This window comes from Salvelinus namaycush, unplaced genomic scaffold, assembly GCF_016432855.1.
Source record: "Salvelinus namaycush isolate Seneca unplaced genomic scaffold, SaNama_1.0 Scaffold1254, whole genome shotgun sequence".
Taxonomy (NCBI): Eukaryota; Metazoa; Chordata; class Actinopteri; order Salmoniformes; family Salmonidae; genus Salvelinus; species Salvelinus namaycush.
The window spans coordinates 1,321-11,671 of NW_024057958.1; the positions used below are offsets into that span (position 1 = coordinate 1,321).

At 45.8% G+C, this 10,351-nt stretch overlaps 1 protein-coding gene across 1 annotated transcript; it reads left to right on the forward strand.

Annotated features, from left to right (window-relative positions):
• Positions 1-1,837: 1,837 nt before the first annotated feature.
• LOC120036220 (glyoxylate reductase/hydroxypyruvate reductase-like) lies at positions 1,838-7,548 on the forward strand. Its single transcript, XM_038982700.1, has 3 exons — positions 1,838-2,010; positions 5,559-5,689; positions 6,987-7,548. Exons 1-3 carry the CDS (start codon positions 1,853-1,855, stop codon positions 7,106-7,108), a joined length of 411 nt encoding a protein of 136 aa, XP_038838628.1. The 5' UTR covers positions 1,838-1,852; the 3' UTR covers positions 7,109-7,548.
• Positions 7,549-10,351: the final 2,803 nt, after the last annotated feature.

The following is a 10,351-nucleotide window of genomic DNA, read 5'->3' on the forward strand; positions in this document are numbered from 1 at the left end:
CTCCAGTCTCTATGGATGAGTTGACCAGTCAGTCTGACTTCCTGACAGTATGTTGTCCTCTCTCTATGGATGAGTTGTCCAGTCAGTCTGACTTCCTGACAGTATGTTGTCCTCTCTCTCTCCAGTCTCTATGGATGAGTTGTCCAGTCAGTCTGACTTCCTGACAGTATGTTGTCCTCTCTCCCTCCAGTCTCTATGGATGAGTTGTCCAGTCAGTCTGACTTCCTGACAGTATGTTGTCCTCTCTCTATGGATGAGTTGTCCAGTCAGTCTGACTTCCTGACAGTATGTTGTCCTCTCTCCCTCCAGTCTCTATGGATGAGTTGACCAGCCAGTCTGACTTCCTGACAGTATGTTGTCCTCTCTCCCTCCAGTCTCTATGGATGAGTTGTCCAGTCAGTCTGACTTCCTGACAGTATGTTGTCCTCTCTCTATGGATGAGTTGTCCAGTCAGTCTGACTTCCTGACAGTATGTTGTCCTCTCTCTCTCCAGTCTCTATGGATGAGTTGTCCAGTCAGTCTGACTTCCTGACAGTATGTTGTCCTCTCTCCCTCCAGTCTCTATGGATGAGTTGACCAGCCAGTCTGACTTCCTGACAGTATGTTGTCCTCTCTCCCTCCAGTCTCTATGGATGAGTTGACCAGTCAGTCTGACTTCCTGACAGTATGTTGTCCTCTCTCTCTCTCTCCCTCCAGTCTCTATGGATGAGTTGTCCAGTCAGTCTGACGTCCTGACAGTATGTTGTCCTCTCTCCCTCCAGTCTCTATGGATGAGTTCTCCAGTCAGTCTGACTTCCTGACAGTATGTTGTCCTCTCTCTCTCTCTCCCTCCAGTCTCTATGGATGAGTTGTCCAGTCAGTCTGACTTCCTGACAGTATGTTGTCCTCTCTCCCTCCAGTCTCTATGGATGAGTTGACCAGTCAGTCTGACTTCCTGACAGTATGCTGTCCTCTCTCCCTCCAGTCTCTATGGATGAGTTGACCAGCCAGTCTGACTTCCTGACAGTATGTTGTCCTCTCTCCCTCCAGTCTCTATGGATGAGTTGTCCAGCCAGTCTGACTTCCTGACAGTATGTTGTCCTCTCTCCCTCCAGTCTCTATGGATGAGTTGACCAGTCAGTCTGACTTCCTGACAGTATGTTGTCCTCTCTCCCTCCAGTCTCTATGGATGAGTTGTCCAGTCAGTCTGACTTCCTGACAGTATGTTGTCCTCTCTCCCTCCAGTCTCTATGGATGAGTTGTCCAGTCAGTCTGACTTCCTGACAGTATGTTGTCCTCTCTCTCTCCAGTCTCTATGGATGAGTTGACCAGCCAGTCTGACTTCCTGACAGTATGTTGTCCTCTCTCCCTCCAGTCTCTATGGATGAGTTGACCAGCCAGTCTGACTTCCTGACAGTATGTTGTCCTCTCTCCCTCCAGTCTCTATGGATGAGTTGACCAGTCAGTCTGACTTCCTGACAGTATGCTGTCCTCTCTCTCTCCAGTCTCTATGGATGAGTTGTCCAGTCAGTCTGACTTCCTGACAGTATGTTGTCCTCTCTCCCTCCAGTCTCTATGGATGAGTTGACCAGTCAGTCTGACTTCCTGACAGTATGTTGGCCTCTCTCCCTCCAGTCTCTATGGATGAGTTGACCAGTCAGTCTGACTTCCTGACAGTATGTTGTCCTCTCTCTCTCCAGTCTCTATGGATGAGTTGTCCAGTCAGTCTGACTTCCTGACAGTATGTTGTCCTCTCTCCCTCCAGTCTCTATGGATGAGTTGGCCAGCCAGTCTGACTTCCTGACAGTATGTTGTCCTCTCTCCCTCCAGTCTCTATGGATGAGTTGGCCAGTCAGTCTGACTTCCTGACAGTATGTTGTCCTCTCTCCCTCCAGTCTCTATGGATGAGTTGGCCAGCCAGTCTGACTTCCTGACAGTGTGTTGTGCTCTGACACCAGAGACTAAAGACATCTGTAACAAGGACCTGTTCTCTAAGATGAAGAATACCTCCATTTTCATCAACACCAGCAGGTGACCAAGCTCACACACACACACACACACACACACACACACACACACACACACACACACACACACAGTAACACACACACACACACACACACACACAGTAACACACAGTAACACACACACACACACACACAGTAACACACGGTAACACTTGGTAACCAATGGTAATACACGGTAACACACGGTAATACACGGTAATACAGGGTAACACATGGCAATACACGGTAATACACGGTAACACACGGTAACACATGGTAACACACGGCAACACATGGTAACACACGGTAACACACGGTAATACACGGCAATACACGGTAACACACGGTAACACACGGTAACACACGGCAATACACGGTAACACACGGTAACACACGGTAACACACGGTAACACATGGTAATACACGGTAACACACGGTAATACACGGCAATACACGGTAACACACGGTAACACACGGCAATACACGGTAACACACGGTAACACACGGCAATACACGGTAACACACGGTAACACACGGTAATACACGGTAACACACGGTAATACATGGTAACACATGGTAATACATGGTAACACACGGTAATACATGGTAACACACGGTAACACATGGTAACACACGGTAACACATGGTAACACACGGTAATACACGGTAACACACAGTAACACACGGTAATACACGGTAACACATGGTAACACACGGCAATACACGGTAACACACGGTAACACACGGTAACACACGGCAATACACGGTAACACACGGTAACACACGGCAATACACGGTAACACACGGTAACACACGGCAATACACGGTAACACACGGTAATACATGGTAACACACGGTAACACACGGTAACACACGGTAATACACGGTAACACACGGTAATACACGGTAACACACGGTAACACACGGTAATACACGGTAACACACGGTAACACACGGCAATACACGGTAACACACGGCAATACACGGTAACACACGGTAACACACGGTAACACACGGCAATACACGGTAACACACGGCAACACACGGCAATACACGGCAACACACGGTAACACACGGCAATACACGGTAACACACGGCAACACACGGCAACACACGGTAACACACGGCAACACACGGCAACACACGCTAACACACGGTAACACACGGTAACACACGGTAATACACGGTAACACACGGTAACACACGGCAACACACGGTAACACACGGCAACACACGGCAACACACGGTAATACACGGTAACACACGGTAACACACGGTAACACATGGTATACATGGTAACACATGGTAACACACGGTAATACACGGTAACACACGGTAACACACGGTAACACACGGTAACACATGGTATACATGGTAACACACGGTAATACACGGTAACACACGGCAACACACGGCAACACACGGCAACACACGGCAACACACGGTAACACATGGTAACACACGGTAACACACGGTAATACACGGTAACACACGGTAATACACGGTAACACACGGTAACACATGGTAACACATGATAACAAACGGTAATACACGGTAATACATGGTAACACACGGTAATACACGGTAACACACGGTAATACACGGTAACACACGGTAACACACGGTAACACACGGTAATACACGGTAACACACGGTAATACATGGTAACACACGGTAATACATGGTAACACACGGTAACACATGATAACACATGGTAACACACGGTAACACATGGTAACACACGGTAACACACGGCAACACACGGCAACACACGGCAACACACGGCAACACACGGCAACACACGGCAACACACGGCAACACATGGTAATACACGGTAACACATGGTAATACATGGTAACACATGGTAATACACGGTAACACATGGTAATACACGGTAACACATGGTAACATACCGTAACACACGGTAACATACCGTAACACATGGTATGTTAAGGTATCAATACAGTATTACATGATGATGGCTGTGTGTGGTAGAGGAGGGGTGGTAGACAGTTACATGATGATGGCTGTGTGTGGTAGAGGGGTGGTAGACAGTATTACATGATGATGGCTGTGTGTGGTAGACAGTAACATGATGATGGCTGTGTGTGGTAGAGGAGGGGTGGTAGACAGTTACATGATGATGGCTGTGTGTGGTAGAGGAGGGGTGGTAGACAGTTACATGATGATGGCTGTGTGTGGTAGACAGTAACATGATGATGGCTGTGTGTGGTAGACAGTAACATGATGATGGCTGTGTGTGGTAGAGGAGGGGTGGTAGACAGTTACATGATGATGGCTGTGTGTGGTAGAGGAGGGATGGTAGACAGTAACATGATGATGGCTGTGTGTGGTAGACAGTAACATGATGATGGCTGTGTGTGGTAGAGGAGGGGTGGTAGACAGTTACATGATGATGGCTGTGTGTGGTAGACAGTAACATGATGATGGCTGTGTGTGGTAGACAGTAACATGATGATGGCTGTGTGTGGTAGAGGAGGGGTGGTAGACAGTTACATGATGATGGCTGTGTGTGGTAGAGGAGGGGTGGTAGACAGTAACATGATGATGGCTGTGTGTGGTAGACAGTAACATGATGATGGCTGTGTGTGGTAGAGGAGGGGTGGTAGACAGTTACATGATGATGGCTGTGTGTGGTAGACAGTAACATGATGATGGCTGTGTGTGGTAGACAGTAACATGATGGTGGCTGTGTGTGGTAGAGGAGGGGTGGTAGACAGTTACATGATGATGGCTGTGTGTGGTAGAGGAGGGGTGGTAGACAGTTACATGATGATGGCTGTGTGTGGTAGAGGAGGGGTGGTAGACAGTTACATGATGATGGCTGTGTGTGGTAGAGGAGGGGTGGTAGACAGTTACATAATGATGGCTGTGTGTGGTAGAGGAGGGGTGGTAGACAGTAACATGATGGTGGCTGTGTGTGGTAGAGGAGGGGTGGTAGACAGTTACATGATGATGGCTGTGTGTGGTAGACAGTAACATGATGATGGCTGTGTGTGGTAGACAGTAACATGATGGTGGCTGTGTGTGGTAGAGGAGGGGTGGTAGACAGTTACATGATGATGGCTGTGTGTGGTAGACAGTTACATGATGATGGCTGTGTGTGGTAGAGGAGGGGTGGTAGACAGTTACATGATGATGGCTGTGTGTGGTAGACAGTTACATGATGATGGCTGTGTGTGGTAGACAGTAACATGATGATGGCTGTGTGTGGTAGACAGTAACATGATGATGGCTGTGTGTGGTAGGGGAGGGGTGGTAGACAGTTACATGATGATGGCTGTGTGTGGTAGGGGAGGGGTGGTAGACAGTAACATGATGATGGCTGTGTGTGGTAGACAGTAACATGATGATGGCTGTGTGTGGTAGACAGTAACATGATGATGGCTGTGTGTGTTAGGGGAGGGGTGGTAGACAGTTACATGATGATGGCTGTGTGTGGTAGGGGAGGGGTGGTAGACAGTAACATGATGATGGCTGTGTGTGGTAGACAGTAACATGATGATGGCTGTGTGTGGTAGACAGTAACATGATGATGGCTGTGTGTGTTAGGGGAGGGGTGGTACACCAGGAGGATCTGTATGAAGCCCTGTCCAGCGGTCAGATAGCTGGAGCCGGACTAGATGTCACCGTCCCTGAACCCCTGCCCACCAGCCACCCACTCTTCACCCTTAACAACTGTGGTGAGTATAAACACGGTGTTCAGAGTCTAGACAGAGTTGATCCTGCTATTTCCTGTTTCCTTTATCACTGTTCTCTGTCAGTCCTGTACTGACTGTTTCATTTGTTACTGTTGTCAGTCCTGTACTGACTGTTTCATTTATTACTGTACTGACTGTTTCCTTTATCACTGTTTTCTCAGTCCTGTACTGACTGTTTCATTTGTTACTGTTGTCAGTCCTGTACTGACTGTTTCATTTATCACTCTTCTGTCTGTTTCATTTATCACTCTCTGTCAGTCCTGTACTGTCTGTTTCATTTATCACTGTTCTGTCTGTTTCATTTATCACTGTCTGTCAGTCCTGTACTGACTGTTTCATTTATCACTGTTCTGTCTGTTTCATTTATTACTGTCTGTCAGTCCTGTACTGACTGTTTCATTTATCACTGTTCTGTCTGTTTCATTTATTACTGTCTGTCAGTCCTGTACTGACTGTTTCATTTATCACTGTCTGTCTGTCCTCCCTCATCTCTCTCCAGTGATCCCCCTCTCATCTCTCTCTCTCCAGTGATCCCCCTCTCATCTCTCTCTCCAGTGATCCTCCCTCATCTCTCTCTCTCTAGTGATCCTCCCTCATCTCTCTCTCCAGTGATCCTCCCTCATCTCTCTCTCTCTAGTGATCCTCCCTCATCTCTCTCTCTCTAGTGATCCTCCCTCATCTCTCTCTCCAGTGATCCTCCCTCATCTCTCTCTCTCTAGTGATCCTCCCTCATCTCTCTCTCCAGTGATCCTCCCTCATCTCTCTCTCTCTAGTGATCCTCCCTCATCTCTCTCCAGTGATCCTCCCTCATATCTCTCTCTCCAGTGATCCTCCCTCTCATCTCTCTCAGTGATCCTCCCTCATCTCTCTCTCTCTAGTGATCCTCCCTCATCTCTCTCTCTCTAGTGATCCTCCCTCATCTCTCTCTCCAGTGATCCTCCCTCTCATCTATCTCCAGTGATCCTCCCTCTCATCTCGCCAGTGATCCTCCCTCTCATCTCGCCAGTGATCCTTCCTCTCATCTCTCCAGTGACCCTCCCTCTCATCTCTCTCTCCAGTGATCCTCCCTCTCATCTCTCCAGTGACACTCCCTCTCATCTCTCTCATCTCTCCAGTGACCCTCCCTCTTATCTCTCTCTCCAGTGATCCTCCCTCTCATCTCTCTCTCTCCAGTGATCCTCCCTCTCATTTCTCCAGTGATCCTCCCTCTCATCTCTCTCCAGTGATCCTTCCTCTCATCTCTCCAGTGATCCTCCCTCTCATCTCTCTCTCTCTCCAGTGATCCTCCCCCACATTGCCAGTGCGTCCTACGTCACACGTAATGCCATGTCTGCCCTGGCAGCCAACAACCTGCTACTGGGTCTGAAGGGACAGCCAATGATCAAAGAGCTCAAGCTGTAGCTGCCAATCACCTGCTTTCGGGAACACAAGAGAAGAACCAATCACTTGCTTTCGGAACACCAGAAGAGAACCAATCACCTGCTTTCGGAACGCCAGAAGAGAACCAATCACCTGCTTTCGGAACGCCAGAAGAGAACCAATCACCTGCTTTCGGAACGCCAGAGGAGAACCAATCACCTGCTTTCGGAACGCCAGAGGAGAACCAATGAACCAACAGTTCTTACCAGAACTGTAAATGATGTAGTTGACTCTGGTCAAGAGATGAGTAGATTATAGAGAATAGTGGTGGCTGTCGTCATCGACCAGCAACACTTCAACTCAACATGGCACCGTAGCAGTCAGCACTTCCTCATTTCAGATGTTTTTATCATTTAGTTTCATAATAATAATGATGACGAAGGACAACAATAAACATGGAACTTTTCTCCTCTTTTAATTCAGTCTGTAGTGACGACATGTCCTCTGTCACTTTATTCTCCTCAAACAAACAGAGAGAAAATAAACACGTTTACATTTCATCTTCTCTTTGGGGTAACGTCTCACAGGGCACCCTATTCCCTACATAGTGCACTACTTTAGACCAGGGTCCTATTCCCTACGTAGTGCACTACTTTAGACCAGAGCCCTATGGCACCCTATTCCCTACGTAGTGCACTACTTTAGACCAGAGCCCTATGGCACCCTATATAGTGCACTACTTTAGACCAGAGCCCTATGGCACCCTATATAGTGCACTACTTTAGACCAGTGTCAATAAGAAGTAGTGCACTACTTTAGACCAGAGTGTCAATAAGAAGTAGTGCACTACTTTAGACCAGAGTGTCAATAAGAAGTAGTGCACTACTTTAGACCAGAGTGTCAATAAGACGTAGTGCACTACTTTAGACCAGAGTGTCAATAAGACGTAGTGCACTACTTTAGACCAGAGCCCTATGGCACCCTATTCCCTACGTAGTGCACTACTTTAGACCAGAGTGTCAATAAGAAGTAGTGCACTACTTTAGACCAGAGTGTCAATAGGACGTAGTGTACTACTTTAGACCAGAGTGTCAGTGGCTTTGATAGGAAGTAGTGCACTACTTTAGACCAGAGTGTCAATGGCTTTGATAGGAAGTAGTGCACTACACAGGGAACAGGGCACCATTTGAGACGCTGCACCAAAACATAGTTACACTGTGTTAGAAGTGTACAAAAACAACACAGAAATCCTACACTTTTGGCATTAGGATAAAGCCCAGCTTTTTAAGCCAGAGAGGGGCGTAAGGCAGTAACTTTCCTTCATCAATTATATTATTACATAAACAAAATGTCGTTCATCTATTGAATCCTTTTTGGTTATAGTTCGTTGTAGTTTTCACACAGGGGCTGTTGTTGTATAAATAGGACCATAATGTGCACTTTCAAACATTCACATATATATAAAAAAAAAAAACTGTTTCACTTAGGACTACAGCCACAGAAGACATCACCATGGAAACTGGGCTACAGTGAGAGATGGAAGCCATTTTGGATCTGTTTAACAAAGGGTCCTCATGTCCTTCAGGGGTACCTACGGATTATGCCTGATTGAAAAAGAGCTTTTAACTACGAAATTATTTTTTTACCACAGCGATCAATTAAATTAGATATAAACTCAGTATGAGTTGTAAATGAAATTGGTTAGCGATTAAGGTGCATTTACAATGTGGCTGTAACACTGTTGGTAGTCAGCTGTTAGAAACATTACGATAGATAGTTACTGGTCAGTTAGAGACAGTAGGATAGATAGATACTGGTCAGTTAGAGACAGTAGGATAGTTACTGGTCAGTTAGAGACAGTAAGATAGATAGTTACTGGTCAGTTAGAGACAGTAGGATAGATAGATACTGGTCAGTTAGAGACAGTAGGATAGATAGATACTGGTCAGTTAGAGACAGTAGGATAGTTACTGGTCAGTTAGAGACAGTAAGATAGATAGTTACTGGTCAGTTAGAGACAGTAGGATAGATAGATACTGGTCAGTTAGAGACAGTAGGATAGATAGTTACTGGTCAGTTAGAGACAGTAGGATAGTTAGTTACTGGTCAGTTAGAGACAGTAAGATAGATAGTTACTGGTCAGTTAGAGACAGTAGGATAGATAGTTACTGGTCAGTTAGAGACAGTAGGATAGATAGTTACTGGTCAGTTAGAGACAGTAGGATAGATACTGGTCAGTTAGATACAGTAGGATAGTTACTGGTCAGTTAGAGACAGTAGGATAGATAGTTACTGGTCAGTTAGAGACAGTAGGATAGTTACTGGTCAGTTAGAGACAGTAAGATAGATAGTTACTGGTCAGTTAGAGACAGTAGGATAGATAGATACTGGTCAGTTAGAGACAGTAGGATAGATAGTTACTGGTCAGTTAGAGACAGTAGGATAGTTACTGGTCAGTTAGAGACAGTAAGATAGATAGTTACTGGTCAGTTAGAGACAGTAGGATAGATAGATACTGGTCAGTTAGAGACAGTAGGATAGTTACTGGTCAGTTAGAGACAGTAGGATAGATAGATACTGGTCAGTTAGAGACAGTAGGATAGATAGTTACTGGTCAGTTAGAGACAGTAGGATAGATAGATACTGGTCAGTTAGATACAGTAGGATAGATAGTTACTGGTCAGTTAGAGACAGTAGGATAGATAGATACTGGTCAGTTAGATACAGTAGGATAGTTACTGGTCAGTTAGAGACAGTAGGATAGATAGATACTGGTCAGTTAGAGACAGTAGGATAGATACTGGTCAGTTAGATACAGTAGGATAGATAGTTACTGGTCAGTTAGAGACAGTAGGATAGATAGATACTGGTCAGTTAGAGACAGTAGGATAGATACTGGTCAGTTAGATACAGTAGGATAGATAGTTACTGGTCAGTTAGAGACAGTAGGATAGATAGTTACTGGTCAGTTAGAGACAGTAGGATAGATAGATACTGGTCAGTTAGATACAGTAGGATAGTTACTGGTCAGTTAGAGACAGTAGGATAGATAGATACTGGTCAGTTAGAGACAGTAGGATAGATAGTTACTGGTCAGTTAGAGACAGTAGGATAGATAGTTACTGGTCAGTTAGAGACAGTAGGATAGATACTGGTCAGTTAGATACAGTAGGATAGATAGTTACTGGTCAGTTAATAGATAGTGGTCATAAGATCTGCCTGGGCAAAAACAAGGGATGAAATAACCATGTCAAAGGGTGTGAAAGGAAACCTTTTAAAGTATTT